General features: G+C 43.1%; 1 protein-coding gene across 3 annotated transcripts in view; it reads left to right on the top strand.

Moving 5' to 3' along the window:
* HIVEP2 (HIVEP zinc finger 2) overlaps positions 1–13,321 on the top strand; it is a 137,225-nt gene extending 123,904 nt beyond the window's left edge. For all 3 annotated transcript variants that reach the window (XM_082303475.1, XM_082303476.1, XM_082303477.1), the window contains 4 exons: positions 674–849; positions 3,444–3,545; positions 4,082–4,992; positions 11,711–13,321. In XM_082303475.1, the coding sequence (XP_082159601.1) occupies positions 674–849; positions 3,444–3,545; positions 4,082–4,992; positions 11,711–12,529 (2,008 nt within the window). In that variant the 3' untranslated portion in view covers positions 12,530–13,321. The remainder of the gene's footprint in view (positions 1–673; positions 850–3,443; positions 3,546–4,081; positions 4,993–11,710) is intronic.
* Positions 13,322–18,303: the final 4,982 nt, after the last annotated feature.

Below are 18,303 nucleotides of genomic sequence, written 5' to 3'. Positions count from 1 at the left end.
AGCAAAAATAGCATGGAAAGCTTATGTCTGTGCTAAGAAAAATTCCCATAATAGCTTTCTTCAAAGTATCCACGTGTGACGTTTACCCTTTTATTTCTAAAGCATCACATACCTGAGTGAACTCAACTCAGTGTCTCTTTAGGGAACGATTTATCTTTGGGAATGTCAGGCATCTGTGATGTAAATGCATACATCCTTGCTCGTCATCTGCATTCCCTTTATACTTAATGGGAAGAAGCAGGCATTTCCAGGATGTGATTTATCTGATCCCAAGGGATAAATGCACTAAAATAGTTAAATGAACCGTGCTGCAAAACAACGCTGGTTGGTAAATGTCTGTGCTGTACGAGACTACAGTGAGCTGAAATAAATCCAACCTGCAGGCTTATATTTGGAGTTGTGTCTACAGGAATGGTTTTTCATTGGTTTCCTGACAAGGTGTTTATACTGTTCTCATACTGCAACCTGTTGGTCTCATATTGTTTAAATACACTGGGACCAGTACATTAACTGAAAGCCAAATACTTTATGAGTTCCAGAGTGAGAATTCAGTAGTTCCTTTGGACTTCTGTGAGTTTGCTTTGATGATGAGGATGAGATGCATAGAAGTGATGTTTGTACATGTATGAGACCTAGAGTCTGTATGACTTAAATACTTGCTCTCTTCCAACAGGTATAAATCAAATGAGGATTATGTCTATGTCAGAGGTCGTGGCCGAGGAAAGTACATTTGTGAAGAATGTGGCATTCGCTGCAAAAAGCCAAGCATGCTCAAAAAACATATCCGCACTCACACTGATGTCCGGCCTTACGTATGCAAGTTGTGCAATTTTGCCTTCAAAACTAAAGGTACTTGATCTTTTTTGCTGAGCTCTTGCCACTTCTGGAGCTGTTTTGCCCTCTGGGATCCAATCGCCCATTTCAATCAAGGACATTGCCAATTTTCTTCAGAATAAAATTGTTGTGTTTTTATGTATACAGGACTGTATAAGAGAGTTTGTTCTCTTCTGTTTGATCCAGGGATTTTGTAAGACTCTCAGACTCCTTGGATAGCTTCATTAAGACCTATAGGCTTTTGGCTGGTCCTTCTGTCTGCAGAGAAGATCTAGTAGCATAAGAAATACCCTGAAAAATAATACTCTGCTAACATTGTTACATGGTGCAAATTTTAATTGCAGCAACACTTAAATGCTACCAGGAGACTACACTTCTTATGACATAATGTAGAAGCAGAGCATCAGCTGCTGAGGAATACATGCCTTCACAAGCTCTATAGTGGGTCAGTTTCAAGTTTATAAATAATGTATGTCTCCAAGATGGGCCACTCCATCCACTGTGGCATTAATTATGAATAGAGATCTGATAGCTTCTGTTCACATGTATTTATCAGCACAGAAAAAAGCTTCCATTTGTCACCCTGAGGCCACAGATAATTATATTCTGTGCAATTCAGATTTGTGATGCAACTATCTCCTCGAAAGAAAAAAATCCTCTCCTTGGTAGCATTCCTTTGTAGCACAGCCCAAATGAGCCTTACATTCTCAGTTTCTTAGCTTCCCTTTGGCAGACAAAAGAAATGGATTCTGGTCCCAGTGCAGTGAACTTAACTCAAATGGGGAGAAAGGAAGCTGAAGAAATTTTCTCCCAAGATACCAGTGCAGCTTCATGGCTGTTTTGAGGATTGAGGACTGTAATAGTTTCCATGACTCCAGCACTTCTTCCTGTGCCAAAGATGGGAATAGCTGATGGATGGTAGTAGACCCATCAACCTAATTTAAGATGAGAACTTTAATGGGCATATAGAGACAAAGACAAGGAGCTGCTTGTTTGTAGTCCCAGTAGACCATCTGTTCTCGTATCATTGCTTACATTTGACATTACTGTAGGAATGGGTCTTGAGGAGGGACTTGAAGTACTTGACAGTATTGTGGTTTTACAGCTGTGTTCAGAGAGGACATTCCAGGAGGAAGAGGTGGCATGGAAAAAAAAAGTGAAATTGCTTGCTGAGGCTGGCATTTCTGACAGAGGAGAAGAAACATGAAGGACGTGATTTGCTATTGTACAAGAAGGGCATCAGTAAGAAGAAACTAAGTTAACCTTTGAAGTACAAGAAGTGCTTAACTGGTGTATTACTGATCATAAGCGGTCGTCAGCCTCATAGCTGTTGTTGGTATTTTGCTGAGAGCAGTAGTAGTACTTTCAGAGGTACTTAGGTTTTCAGTTTTTCTGAGTACTTAGCCATCCAGAAGCATCAATGGCCAAGTTAGCCTTTTCATGCAGTGCACAGGCACAAGAAACTCCTACTGAGAAGGGAATTATTTGAACTGGCTGGAACTGAAAGTCAGAGAAGAAGAGCTTGGCTTGTGAGTTTCTAAGCACACCTGCACTATCCAGAAGAGGGGTGCAGTGTTCCTGCCCCAAGATGGCATGTGCCACAACACCATCTGGAGATGCTGGTTGGGGTCCTGGAAGCAGCATAAATGCATTTCTAGAGGGCTTTCCTTGAGCTGAGACACACCATGTCTTGGTCATGGGTTGGGTTTGCTTGTGCCATGCTTTCCCTTTTGGGTGTTGCAAATGAGACTGAAGTGGCAAATGGATTAGAGCGATATTCTCCAGTTTGTGCTTTGTGCTCAAGTTTCTTTGTCATGAAATGTCTCTTGGGGCCAATCTCAACCCAGTTTTTTTATCTATGAAGAAACAGACCAAGACAGGCACTCCAGAAAGTCAATAGTCTAGTGTTAGATTTCTCCCTCAGGGGAATAGGAGATTTGCTTTCAAATCTCTGCTGTATCTGGCTTAGATCTGTACTCTAAATCTGGGAGCTGAACCTGGATTTCCCACATCCCAGGTGGGTGTTGTAAATACAGCTCCTCTCAGTTCAGAGACTGCAGCTAGATGGTAAACTTGCATAGAGAAGTCTCCCATAACTGTCTGTTTTTTGTGGGGTACTTTTGCTTCAAAGTGTTTCAAATACATGGAGCATTTGGAAATTATGTGTGAAGTAAATGGGAGAGCCCTTATCTTGAAGGTGCCACAATGTAAATAGGAGCATGAGCCCTGGATGGCTGCTCTGAAGTGGACTTACTTCGATGTCTAGGCAGTCTGTATGTATCATGGACAGTGAGTCCAGGAATAGATCACATCCAAAAGTGAGTTTTTTAGGGGTGCCTAAATGCCATGTGGAAAATTGGAGAGATGCCTGTGTACCTCTCAGGCCCTCAGTTTATTCAAATTTTTTATTTTCTTAAGATATAAAAACCCGCTCTCATTAAAACAGGCTCTGAGGGCAATGGTCTAGATGAGTCAGCCCTGTCTGTTGTGGTGTTTTTTAAAGCTGAAACTCATCATCTGCCGCATAATGGAGTTAAGATACACCAAAACCTTACTTGAACAGTGATCTTTGTTGTTGTGCGTTAATTACATTAATCTCTGATCCATAGGAAATCTGACAAAACATATGAAGTCTAAAGCACACATGAAAAAATGCTTGGAGCTTGGAGTATCAATGACATCTGTAGATGATGCTGAAACTGAAGAAGCAGGTATGTCAAAATGATTTAATTCAGTCATAATGGCCTCATTCCAACTAAAGTATGGAAAGTATGGAGTCTGCAAATGACTCATTGCACTTTAGCACAGTGATGGGCATGGGAAAATATAGTAAGAGTATTTGGGGCATTTTTTAATTGGGAGTTAACTTTTTAATAAACAGGAAGTAAAAAGAAAATCCTATCCAGTTGTCTGAGTAATATTTTTTTACATAAAGAGGAGCTAGAAATAAAAGTATGGCCTGTTGTCATCTGTCTCGTACGAGGTTCCCAATCTTTCCACTTAAGATGTGAGAGATGGCAACATTTAGTGAAGGTAGCATAGGATGAATTTGCTTTCCTACTTCAAGTATAGAGTTTTAAAGAATTACTTTGAAAAAAATATGGTTTTATCAGTGAGGAATGGCTTTATGCAGCCATCCCGGATGAAGAGCGTCCAGCGACAGCAATGAGTGTGCTGGGTGGGGAATGGATGTGGCGTGAGAGGCGGGGTATGTGCTCACCATTTGGACTTCCTGTGGCTGTTGCAGAAAACATGGAGGACATGCAGCAGGAGGCAGAGAAGAGCAGCAACCTGGCAGGGCTGTCAGCAGAGCACCAGTTTTCTGATGCGGAGGAATCGGATGGCGAGGATGGCGATGACAATGATGATGATGATGAGGATGAGGATGATTTTGATGATACTCAGGGAGACTCGACACCAAAAACCAGATCAAGAAGCACCAGCCCGCAGCCCCCTCGATTCTCCTCCCTTTCAGTGAACTCAGCTTCAGCGTCACAGGGGGCTTCCCCCGAGGGCTCCCTTTCAGTGGGACACACTTCCCTCATCAGTTACTTGGTCACCTTACCTAGCATTCAGGTTACTCAGCTGGTAACACCAAGTGACTCCTGTGAAGACACACAAATGACAGAATACCAGAGGTTTTTCCAGAGTAAGAGTACAGATTCAGAGCCTGATAAAGACAGATTGGACATACCCAGCTGCATGGATGAGGATTGCACGCTTTCGTTAGATCCCAGTTCTTCTCCGAGGGACCTCTCACCTTCCAGTCGACAATCGTCACCTGGCTACGATTCTTCACCCTACAGAGATAACTCACCAAAGAGGTATTTAATGCCAAAAGGGGATTTGTCACCCAGAAGGCATCTGTCACCCCGCCGAGATATTTCACCCATGAGGCACCTTTCCCCGCGGAAGGAGGCTGTGCTGAGGAGAGAGTTATCACCAAGACGGGACATGTCACCAAGACGTCACCTATCGCCAAGGAGACCAATGTCACCAGGGAAAGATGTGTCTGTTCGAAGAGATTTGTCTCCCAGGCGAGAGAGGAGATACATGGCCTCCGTTAGAGCGGCATCTCCCCGGAGGGGCTTGTACCATAATCCAGCATTGTCCATGGGTCAATATTTACAGTCTGAATCTATTCCAGTGGGACACTCAGTAAGTATGAAAGAATATTTTCATTCCTTTTGTCAAAAACAGTACTCTTATTAAATCTGTGCATTTCAAAAATCTTTGCAGCTTTGTGGAAGGCAGCATAAACTTTGAGCCTTAGAGGGAAGTCCTGGATTAAATGCAAGAAATTTGGAATAGACAGGGACCAAGTCAGGATGCTGATTCAGTTAGATGCACTAGAATCAGCCTGAAGGGCAAATCTTCACTTGGTACAACCCTGAGTAGTCCCATTAATTTCAATGAAATTAGGCTGGTTTGCATTTTCTGCCTCCATATTCATTGCATTTATTTTATATGTATTATATATATATATATAATTTTTTAAATGGTTGAGGGAGCTTACATGGTATGTGAGGCTTGCTTCTGCAGTGTAAAAAATCTCCTAATTCCCAGACTGTCAAATGGGATCAAGCCAAGCTTAAGGCTTAAAGGCCTGTACCTGAGGTATGGTGCCCATCACTGAGTATTGTTTAATGGAATAAAAATGCTAAGATAATGGAACCTCTTGGAAAAGCAGAGTGCACATTGAAATCAGAATCTGTGGATGGAATTTAAAGGACATTATTGTGTGAGAGGAGCAGGCAGCTGTCTGCCCTACAGAAAGTGCTGTTACAACTGGCTGTTCCGGCAGGGATGCAGCCGTCTGTGTGGAAATATGCAAAACTTGCACAGCTGCTGTCTGTGCTCTTTCCTTTTGGTAAATCAGCTCTCAGAAACTGCCAGATTGGCACTTTTGACCAGCCCTAGCATTCACAAAGCACTCCCTCCACAAATAGATCACGTCTTCAGAGGTAAGGAATGGCCTTGCTATGTGTGAATTCACTTATTTATCTACAATGCTTCCCTTGCCATGTTGATGTTGTAGCTGCCCTCTCTCCCTGCCTGCCTGTGTGTGTGTTCAACCTGGGCAAGTGGTAGCAGTCTCAGATTACCTCAGAGTTCCTTGCTCCCTGCTCTTCTCCTGGCTGGCCTCTTCTCCCTGGTTCCCCATTCCCAGTCTTCTTGGCTCTCCATGTAGTCTTTGTGGTGTTCCTCTGTGGAGGAGAAGAATTGAACCCTGAGCTCATACAGTCAGCATTTCTGAGCTCTGGTGTGATTTTCTCTGTAGAGTCAGGCTGATGTGTTATCTGCTCCCAGGAATGAAGTGAGGGATGCACCTGGGCAAAGATGGCTGGAGCAGGAGTGGACCAAAAAGAGCTGAGATGCTGCCATCCTGGCAGATCCAAAAGTGATTTCCCAGCATTTCAGGGGTATAAGGGAAAGCTGCAATGTGAGTGGCCATATTTATAGGAAAGAGCAGCACAGGTACTTCTCCTACATCTCAGACATGGCCCCATGGCCTGGTAAGTTGTTGAGAAGAGCAGAAGAGAGGGGTGGCTGATTAGATGGTCCCTGAGAAAGGGCATGCTGAAACTCTGCTGCACTCTCACAGGAATGATCACTGCACAGCTGAGAGAGGATACAAATCCCACCAGCGGTTTTACTGACTAAGTGAGGAATCACAAGTGGGTGAAGAGTCACCAGTTTAACCAGTCATGATGTCTTAGTATCAAATGAATGGGATCATATGGGATTCTACAGCTGACATTGTGCAGGGTGCCCTGGTCCCTCGTGTCCCACATGAGACACACTGGCATCCTGTAGTAAAGATTTTGGATGTAAAATGATGCTACCAAAAGCATATGTTAACAGTCATCCTTGGCCATCTGACAGTTCTTGCTGTAGTATTTTCCTTGTTTGTTATGCAGACCTTCCAGTAAGGCATTTAGCACATTGTAAGGACTCTCTTAGCACTGCTAGCTCCTTCTTTTGAAAAGTCCACCATGCCAGATGGAGTTCTAAAGCTTACCTTATTTCTGAGCTAGAGTCAGGCATGTGGCAGTGAAAAACACAATGTAAAATATCAGTTGTCTTACAGAAGGCATCAGTAACTTGGTGGCATGCTGAGTGTTTTGAGAGAGAAGGCCAGACCTCAGTAGACTCACTACAACCTGAGTACAGGAGGCATTACTGGAAGCAGAGCCCAGGCAAACTTAAATGAAAAAATGACAAGTGAGGATGATTGCCCATCACAACAAGTGACTGCAAGAAAGGAAAGATGGATTCCTCCTCTCTTGATACCTTTCTGGAAGATGTACTTTAGCCAAACAGTAGAGTAGTTTAAGTGAAACACAAGTTATTATACTCAGCAAATGGGAAGACAAATAACACCTGAGCTTGCTATAAATTAAAGCTGTCAGAGGAGAAAATGAAATAAAGGTTGTTTTTCACTTTTAGACTAGTGAAATCCAGCAAACCAGAACATCATTAGCAGCTGCATTGGTGATGCCCATGTCAGCTTACAATCCTTAAAATACTTTAACAGCTGCATTGGCTTCCCAGTCCTCGCAGGAATAAGGGCAGTTTTGTGCTTCTAGTGCCTGCAGTTCGCAGAAGAGGCCAGTTTTCTTTCTTCTTAACTGAAATTGATGTATTTGCTCTAGTCTCTTTGGCCAGTGCTGGTCTAGTTGCCCTTCATTGTTGCTTCCTGTTGAATGTCCATGCACTTTGGTCATCTTGTGCAAAGGGCCTGTAAAGTGCTCTGGCATTGAAAGCACCATATAGAAAGCAATTGAAATTATTTCTTTAGGAAGTGGAAAAGAGCATGGTGAAAGTAACTATTTTTTTAGATTGTATAAAAATACAGAAAAATACACACTTTTTTTTTCCTTTGGCTGTTAACAACAGGATACACTCTTGCAACAGAATACACTCTCCAAAGTAGCCTAAGTCTCTAGTGTGTGCTGGGTCCCCCTTGGCTTTGACAAGTTAAATTGGTGTCTTTAAAATTAAAGCCAGATACCTTCTGCTCTCTAAATTCATTTGGCATCTTCTCTTCTGTCAATGCCAGAGGTTTCTTTCCTTTCTGAGGAGGCTGATGCCATTATCAAAGGGCTCAGATTCTTCTTCCCAGTCATCTTCTGCCAGTCCTGAGAGAAAGAGAAGGAATAGGAAGGCTTCATTTGTTCACCCTGAGTGAATCTCCCTTAGCGTTTTAGTTTGGATCAGGCGTATGTCTCTGTTGTCACATTTTTTGTGCTTTGACTCACATTTTCAGATCAGTCTTGGAGTAAGTGACCTGGATTGTTGTCAGATGGAATTAAACTGAAAAAATGTGCACCGGGAGGGCACCGGATGCACTTGAACTGTGAGTGGCCATTCAAGTGACTCCAGAGAGACAACATAGGGCTAATCTGAAGCAACCTTCCCTGCCAATCCCACAACACTTGCATTGTGAATATGGGATCCAGCACAATTTCACTCCGTTCCTGTTTGTCCCAACCCTTAGTACACCCTGCTGCTTCCTAGTGCAGACCAGAACCTTTGTCTCTTCTTTCCAGTCCCAGGATAGACACAATGAAATTGAGAAGGTATCTTGCTGTGAGTGGTACAGACTTGTCTCTCACTACTATTTTAGCTTCTAGGCAGTAGTGGATTTTGCTTGTGTTGCCATTTTGTTTCTCATCTCATTCATTTTGAAGTCTGAAGTCTGTCTTGATACATTCAGAAGGGCTGAAGGGAATTAGGCACTTCTGTGACTGCTTGAAAGTTGATGGGACTTAAGGTCCTTTGATCATCCCAGACACAGATATTAAATCCCTTCCCAAACACTCACTACTTTATCATCTTGAGTGAAATGCTTTCTTGTACAGAGAGCCAGAAACTTCTGAACTCCAGGTAAACTGTAAATAGGTTCACTGGTGTATGTGGGCTGCTGTGGTGCATTCTCTGTAGGGCTGCAAATTGAGTTGATCCTGAAACCTAAGGCCACACGGAGTTATAATCACTTTTCTACACATCATGCCTTTCAGAAAGCACATTGGTAATATGCTCTGTTACTGAATTTCACTATAGAGTTCAGTGTAGTCTGGTTTTTAACTTTAAAAAACCTTAAGTACATTGTGACATGGTAATCAAAGAGACTGTTTTCCACCCAACATCTTTTTGCAAGCTGTGGTCTGAGGCTGCCCAGAGGATGTCTGTGAAGGGTGCTTGGCTTTGAAATGTGATCTTCCTCTTAATCTCCCACAGCCTGATTTGGGTGATGTACCAGATACGGGGTAAACCCTATCTCATCCCTGAGGCATTCTGGGGGACTTGTGAAGCTGGATATAGCTTTGCTCAGGGGTGTGATGTGGCAGTCTAGCTTTGTGACCAGGTCAAAGCATTTAGTGAAAAGCTGCTACAGAATACTGTTGCTCGGGAAATTATATGTCACCTGGAGTTGAAGGGAAATATGCTAAACCGTAACAAATGAGAATTAATGGGAAACAAACTGGATTCCCATCACCTGACAAAGAGAGGAGCTCATCTTGCAGCACTGGCAGCAACACATTCTGACTGCACTGCAAAAAGATACCGTAACTTCCTGCACTGTGCTCTGTGATCTAATACTTGCCCTGTCAACTGAATAAAGTCTTTGGATTTTCAGGATGCTTGATGAAAAAAGTTTTTTGCCATGAATATGTATATGTGTGTGTGCTCGTAGGTATGAAAATGCTAGATATTGGTAAAGGAAATAAAAGCAGGGTAAGAGGAAGAAACAGTTACTAGTGACTGTAACCATTTATATTATCTGTTTCTAAACTTACCTGCCAGAGCTAGAGAAAAATAATCCAGTATGTGCCCAGCCAGGCTTGAAAGGTATCCAGTGACATGCACACACTGTCACTGTCTATGTTAAAATCGGGACTACGAGACATATATTGGATGATGCTGCTAATCTTAAAGCACATAGCAGTTTCTGTCATGTTAGACACCTCTATCCGACAAGGACAGACTCTTGCTCTATTCCCTTATGAAACTCTGGCAGGGTAAAACATGAAGCCAGTGTCTTTCTCAGTTAGAGACGTGTGTGACTAGGTTTATTCTTTGATGAGTTCTACTCTTTTTTTGCTCCATTTCCCTTAGCCCAAGTTCACATCAGATGTAATAGTGATAAATGTCATGGTGTAGGAAACATTCAAAAGCACAATATGACTGAGAAACTGGTTGACAGACCAAAGATGGAAAAAAAAATAGGGGGCAAGCAGCTGTGCAGAGGTGAGGTTAGCAATAGGGAGGACTGACAGGGTAGGTGAACTGTCTTGTGGCTTGTCAATTGCAGTTTATTTTGTAAAGTTTTCCCCATTCAGCAATATAATGTGCTGTCACTGTGCTTTCTTATGACAGTTTCTCTTTTATGAGACTCAAGCGTCTCACTTTCTGAATAGGAAAATTCCCAACATAGATTAGTCTCTGAATAATATCTCTGAAGTTCGAGTCTGATGATCATGGGTCACCCTTTCGTGTCTCGACATTGATTTATATTAAACAGGACAAAGCATCTGAGCACAGTGAGATTGAGCCCTTGGGTAGCACAGAAACTGAATCTTTAATTGCCCCCTAAACCAGCTCCCTGGGATGGGATCAAGAGGTTGCTTAATGCCTTGAGAGCTAGGATTTCCCAGCAGTGAAGTGCTGCCACTTCAATGCATTGGCATTTAGCAGCACAGTCCTCGGGCTGCCACGCCAAGGCTGCGGTAGCACCACAGCTCTGGGGCAATTGATCTGTGTTTGGTCAATTTACAGAGCAGACATGAGCATTTTCATTCATTTAATTTCATATGAGAGTCCCTGAGAGTTGTGTGGCCAAATCCCACACATAATTATAAAAATGTCATCCCGTACTTGTGTCATCACTACTCCTCTGGTCAGCAGTAAATGATACTTAATCATCAGATAGCAAACAAATTTTAAAACTTAAGAATGAAAGAAAAAGGAACCAAAAGCCCAGGGCATATTTAATACTGAGTGGAGATGGAGCTATTCATTCTTCTAAGGCGAGAACTAATGGGAAGGCAATGAAAATGTCAATATTGCGAGATTGGCTTTTATTAGCCGTCACAAAATCCCCCATTCTTCTCCATCCCATTATGAGTGGGCGAGTCTCCCTGGGACAGAATCATCACTTTTGCTCACAGCTGATGCCTGTGCTTTTGTTATTATTTATTGTTTACACTGCAGATAAGCCAGAGGGGTGTTCCATTGTCTCAATGACTAGAAAAATTTGTGTCTTCATTGCAGAGAGACACTTAAACTTGCATGGAAATACCCATCTGCTTTCACGAAGGATTGGGTAAAGCTCCCAGGGAGCAAGTGTCTTCTCTGGGGCTCAAGAGCCGATTTTTCAGAAGGCAGAAAATCATACATGCTGTCAGATATTCCCTGTTACACCAAGCAGTGGTGGTGAGCAGGCGATGTTCAGATGTGTATTTCTCTGCAACAAAGTCCAAATACCAGCGTAGTTTTCCAAAAGAGAGGGTAAATTTCTCCTGAGGAATGAAAATCTATCTACCCCAAATTCTGTTCAAAGTTTCAGTTGAATATAATATCATCCACTTCCTGACCTAAATTGCTGCGTTGTGTTGCTGAACTCTCTTAACTAGCCACTGCCTTTCCCCTCAGAGGCATGAGCCCTCTAGGGCTGAGCTAAGCAGAACCTCCTCGGTTGTTTGGATATGCAATTAGTGGAGTTTTCCAAATGCTTTGGGATCCATCTGGATGAAAGGTGCTTCGTGAATGGGAGGTTGAGTTAGACAGGAAAGCAGATAGGTGGTTTGGCAGCCGGACAAGAATTCTGCTAGTAGCAGCACTGACATCTCTTTTTTTCTTTTGCTTACAGAGAAGGGGGTTGTCTCAGGCACCTTACTTCAACATATATGGAGAAAAAGGAGGCATGGAGCACCGCAGGTCTAGTCTGTTCCCCGAAGGTCCGAGCGACTACGTCTTCAGTCATCTTCCACTACACTCCCAGCAACAGATCCGAGCACCTATCCCCATGATGCCTATTGGGGGTATCCAGATGGTCCATTCAGTCCCCGTGGCCCTTTCAGGTTTACATTCTCCGTCCACTCTGGCCCTACAGAGGGAGCTCTCTGAGGAGAAGCAAAGAGGAACTGCGGAAACCCTTACAAAAGAATCGTATAGTATTTCTAAGCACCATGAGAAACGTACCTCTCCGCACAGCTTGCACCCCGCTGCTCCCCCCAGCGCCCCCTCCTCGCCGCTGCTGTTGCTGGCGCAGAGCACATCCGAGGACAGTGTCGTGGCTACTGAGAGGGAGCAGGAGGAGAACATACAGACTTGTACAAAAGCCATAGCCTCTCTGCGAATCGCCACAGAAGAAGCCGTTCTGCACGGGGCGGAGCAGCTGCAGAGGCCTTCTGAGCCTCACCAGAAACCCTTAGAAAGTGCACATTTTAGCATTAAACACTTTAGTGGATCTGAGCCGGGCCAGCCCTGTGCCTCAGCCACCCATCCGGACTTGCACGGTGGTGAACAGGACAGTTTTGGTACATCACAGACTGCGCTAGCCCATCCCACCTTTTACAGCAAGAGCTTTGTGGGTGTCCAGCAGCTGGGCTTTCACAGCAGGAGCGACCCCCCATCAAGCACACAGGAAAGGAAAGATCCGTCATCTGAGAAGAGCAAGCCACATTGATCTGAGATGCATGGAGACTTTAACCCATACATTTACCCCACTTTTTTTTTTTTTTTCTAGAGATAGAAAAAGTATTCAACTTTACAGCATGCCTGTTCTAAGTTACAGTAGTTTGCTATTATATATACTTTTGTTATATCAAAAGAATTAGATAAAGTAACAAGTCATCATGAGCCTGACCAAAACTAAATTTGAAATTCTTATTGGGTCTGGTACTTTTAAATTGTACAGATGTTTGTGCCTTTTCTTTACTTTGCTTATATTCTTATAAGCATTTTTTTAGCAGTAATTTGTACATATTTTAGAATTTGTGTATCTGCTTTGTAATAAATGTAATTTCTTTCCTTTTTTGGACACTTGGATCTAAATGATGTAAAACAGAACAGCATCAATATATGTGAGGTTGCACTAAAACATATTTTTATATGATTAAAACTGAACAGCTTTTATGTACAGCTCTGATTCTGTAATACTAATATTTATTTACTTTGTTTCATAAATTGTAAATTTTTTTCTTAATGTTGTGGATTGCTTTTCTATGTGAAGCATGGGATTTACTGTTGCGTAATTAGAACAAAATGTATATTGTAAAACAAGATATTTAAACTAGAGTATCTTATCTTATTCTGCACTTATGCATTAGTTAAAAAAAAAAAGATAAAAGATGTATCAGTCAGTTCTTAACTCTTGTAATTTTTTTTTGTCTCTTGTTTGCCGGATTGACTATAACTTAAGTGCTGATTGTGATTTTAAACTGATAGTACCGTAAAGCATTAAAGTAAAACAATGTGCTATTGTGAGTTTTTTCAAAGCTTTATAAAACAGTTATAAATATATTAAAAGTATTTGGTCTTATGTGAACATGTTGATCTATACACTCCTTAAAAAGCTATGGGAAAACATTCCACCCCATGTAAATACGTGCATCCCTGGTGCCATCTGTGTAGCTCACCGGGACCGGCAGGATTTGCTATGCTGGTGCTTCCCGGAGCGGGACTGGGGCACTGCTGACTGCCGGGAGGCAGAGCCGAGCAGCGTCCTGACCCACTCCCTGGCCTCCAGCCGCAGGGTGGCAAGGCCCCTATGGCCGCATGGGGCTGGGCGAGGAGCTGGCCTGCTGGCTGCACACACGGCGCCCTGCCGAGCCTGGCAGTCCCCTGCTCCTGAGGGCTGAGCAAGAGGCATAGGTGTCATGAAGAAGTGCTCTGAAGTGTCAGAGAGGGGTTTGAAGAGGAGAAAAAGGTGTTTCCTTGCACTTGAACTCCACAGCTGGCCACTCCCTACTGCAATACCTGTGTCAGCTTCGGGGAGGCTCCCGTTCTGTCCTGTTCTGTCCTGTCCTGTGGACAGAGGTGTGTGGCCCTGCCGGTGAGGCAGAGAGCACCACCACCCCAGCCTCTTCTGAAATGGGTTTCATGGGCAAGAAAGTCACAGTCTTCCAGTGTAGGGTCTCCATCTGGGCAAGGTTTGCTCCAGAGGGAAGGGAGGAGGAGCCCGGGCTTGTGTTTGAAGACGTGTGGTGGGTTACCACTACCACCAGCAGCATGCGTGCACGCACGCACGCACACACACACACACTCAAACACACGCATGCATACGCACAGATGAAAGAAACCAACGACCTGGATTATATTTTGTGCTATTTAGTGGATTATAAATCTGTGAAAACAAGTTTGTATATTGAAAATACATCTAAGGAGTGTTCTTTAAAAAGAAATAAATATACAGTTACATGCATGAGGTGTCTAGTTTTCATATGTTCTTCGAGTTTTCCAAGTTTCTTGGTGTTCAGCATCCTGCACAAGAAGCACCCTTAAAAATGTGAGTGGTAGTGAAAAATGTGGATCATATTTTGGCTTTCTCGCATATTATCAAACTAAACCAGTTTATTTCTCCAGTAATACTGTGTGGGGAGAGAGCCACAGGTGGCATATTGTCATAATTCTAGCATGATGGCATATAACTAGTGTAATACCATAATGAACCATGACCACTTCTAAACATTAAAGGTTAGCTTCTCATACCCATTGCAATGTTCTGACTTTATTCCAGATCATTGCGATACCCTTGCCAAGATAAGCATGTGCCAGAAAACTGGCTCATCTCAGACTGGAGAGAGGAGAAGCAGTATATGTAGTAGGAGATGAGCAGCCTGTTGGATCATGCTTCCATAAAAAAAGGAGGACTCAATTATACATTTTAAATAAACAAGCTCCATCTGATAAAAGCCTCTCTCCTCCTGGGCTTCATGGCTGTATTGAGAACAAAATGCTGTGCACAATGATCAGCTAATCAGGTAATCATAGATATTTCATTAAAGGGGAACCAGGCAACCCCTGATGGTAAATGCTCTATTAACATTGCCTTTGTAAGCAACCTCTTACTGTGGGAGTTACCTCTGGCTTGTTTGATTATTTTAATTAATTTGCAGCTGCAATTTGCCATCCACCTTCTCAGCCTTGGGGCATGTTTTTTTATAATCGGTGAGCAATATCTCTGAAATTGCATGTGATATTTTTGGGTTACAATGGAGCAATGCTGAAGAGGTTTCAGGTACTTACAGTCTTAATTGTGTTTTCTTAATGAGCTAATGTGTATACAGTGCTTTGAAAAAAACCATATCCTTATACAAAGCCTAGGCATCAATGGTGACTTTTCATGCTTTGGAAAGGGTGTGGGGGAGGGATGGCAAACATGTCTGACAAAATTTTCCCAGGCATGAGCAATTTTCAGAATCAACATAGCAAGCACAGCAACTGGGACTGGGGGGCAAATAATTCCATGAGTGCTCTGCCTACTCTTCCCAGTGCAGCGCCCTCCAAGCTGCCTGCGGAGATGACTGTGTGGGGCTGTTTGTGCCCCGCTGTGATGAGCCCACGGGCTCAGCCTCCGTGCTGCGGGAATGCAGCTGCACGGCTCCCTGCCGGGAATGTTGGTCTCCGGGCAAGACCGGAGTTGCCTGTGTGAGACACCCCCTCTGAGGGTGACGGGAGGGGGTTCCTCCACAATACTCAGGGCAATGGATGCACGGAGGTCTGTTAGGACCAAAAAGTGTAACCCTGAGCTCCCTGATGTAAACGTTCTGTGTTTTTAAAAGGGATGAAAAGAAAAGATTTAACAGGGTGATCTAGAAAACTGCAGAACCGAACAAGGATCCTTATATGCAATGTGCTAAAAAAATTCTACGTCAGGAATATAATTGCCTATTATATTGTTCAAGGAGGTTATAATTTTCTATGAAGATCCATATGTCTTTTCTGTAAAGTACAAGGGAAATACAGATGCTCTGGCAAGCTCTCTTTATTTCCTTCTCTCAGAATACTGTCACCAGAGTCACTTCAGGACTTACTCGTGTCAGCAAGACAGAGGGTGTATCAGTCTCATGTAACTGCCTGCACAATCCTCTCACGAAGCTTTAGATTCTGATTCAGGGTAGTAACTCCACTGCAGGTTAAATACTTCTATGTGGACTTCCCCACTACAGGACACACTGCAAGCAGCGGATAAAAATTAGCACCAATAAAGGGCATCATTAGTTATAACAGACCCAAACGGAGTCAAGGGACTTAAGTACAAAAATTTCAATTCAGGAATGCTGCAGTCAACTCCCATTTAACCCTAGTGGCACCTCAGTTTACAAGGTGCCCCGCCTTGTTTGAAGCTGTTTCCTGCTTTTGGGCATGAGTTGAACTTCTCTTCTTGGAACTGCTTCATGCCTCGTCCACTCCCACACTGACCTGGAGACCAGAAAGTATGTATTTCTTGCTCTAGATCCTCCAAGGGACCTGCCCTACTGAGTGGGTCTTTGAAAATACCCGACATATGATGAAATGTGCTTCCCTCTTGCATTATACTTTTGGCGAGTGCTGTCACCTCTTACAGATTATTTTAATGATTTTGTCCCCATTTCTGGGTACCTAAAAAAGCCCCCAAAACCAAATCTATGTTTAAACTGGATAGATCAACATCTCCAGTCTCCTAGGAGAGTGCCCTAAAGTGCCCCATGAGAAGTAGAAGTTTTTTCTTTCCCACTGAAGTTCTGCCACTGTGAAACAAAATATTCAAGATACATTGGGTCATCAATACAGTAGCCTGTTGTCCCCAAGCTGTTTGGATGTGTCCTGCTCAGCAGGAACAGAGCTGCCTGGGAGGCTGGTGAGTAGAGTGGTGTGACAGACACTTAGAAGGACAAGGACTGAGTTCAAGCAGCTCCTTGCCTGAAGTCTTCTAGACAGCTTGGAGAGCACAGTTTCCAAACATGCTTCATACTTAGCATCCAGCTGCTTTCTGAGGTGGCTGACTCTCCTATGTCCAATGGAGGCAGGCCAAGACTTAAAATTCTGGGCTTCAGAGTGAGGAACAAATACCAAAAGTTAGGTGTTACATTGCATGAATCCTTTATTGGGTTTTGCCCTAAATAGCTTAGGGAGAACAAGCCTTATTGATTTATTTCATTGTCCAGTGGAACAAGTCAATGGGAGTTATCCTTTTAAGCAATTTAGCCACCCCTGAAAATCTCAATCAATATTCTCTAAAAAATGTCCTTAAAGTAAATCCAGGATATTCAATGCAAAACCTGCACAGCACATCATATATTTTAGTCTAGTGACTATTTTGGTGGTGGGTTTTTTTTTTTTTTTTTTTCAGTTAAAAAGCCTACATGAAAAAATCAGCAGTCTGTGTACTAATTGAGTTTATTACAGTGACAATGTTACTGTGCCCTTTTCTCAAATGCAGATTACGCACACTAAACACAGACCCAGAACATATGCTTACTGTAAGGTCAATTAAAGAGGAAAATGCTGGATGGTTTGACTTGTTCTGCAATTATTCTTGGGGTTTTTACATATGCTACATCTGTCACGTGTGTTTGCAACTATCTTTAATATGCCCGCTTTTAACTGGCTTCGGAACCACTCATAGCACCAGGAATGTGGGAGACAGTTTTCATTGCAAAATGTTTGGCTTTTGCCCCTGTGATGATGCCTACATGAGATATAATAAGCTGATTTGTTGTGTGTACATAAGTCTTTTCCAAATGATTGTGCTTGGTGACAAAAACTCTTTCTAAGAGTTTCTTTAATTTGTGAGTGTAGAGGTGGCCTGTACATATGTGAAGGGCTTTAGTAGGCATATGATAGAAATTAAGGAAATGTCTCTAACTTTTCATACAAGATGATCATAAGTGGAGGCAGAACTGAATGAAACTCACCTTTGGGAGCAAAAACCATGAACCACAAGACTCCCTCTAAAGGATGAACTGGCATTCAGGACTGCTGTCTCTCCATGCTGGCAAATGTCTGCACAAGGTGTCTTGGTGTCATTTTCCCTGCGCTTTAAGAAATATGGATGGTCTTCTATTGCACTGTGCATTGCTGTATAGGTTGCAAAATCACGTCCTACAGGCAAGCTTCTCACCCATGGCACATCAGGCACTGGTGCACCTCTGCTGTAGGGCAGCCAAGGGACTCTGGGAGCTTAACACCTCCAAGGTCTGTTGAAGCATACAAACAGCCTACGAGACCATGGATGCTTGCAGGCTGGACTGCAGGCTGGTGGGAGCAGTGGTAGAAGAAAACAACAGCTTTCTGAAAACCAGAAAAATGTTCTGCTCTAGTGAGTTTCCTTGCTTTTCTGCATTGTATGAATATTCATTTTGAAGCTGACATGTCGAGGGGAGCTTGGTCAGCAGGAGGCTTAATAAAAAAAAAGCCAAACAATATTACTATATAAACTGCCTTTTCGCATACCTTCCTGATGAGTGACATCTCTGA

Source organism: Coloeus monedula (assembly GCF_965178545.1).
Source record: "Coloeus monedula genome assembly, chromosome: 2".
NCBI classification, from domain to species: Eukaryota; Metazoa; Chordata; class Aves; order Passeriformes; family Corvidae; genus Coloeus; species Coloeus monedula.
The sequence above is the reverse complement of the archived record's forward strand: the minus strand, read 5'-3'. Positions and strand labels throughout refer to the sequence as shown.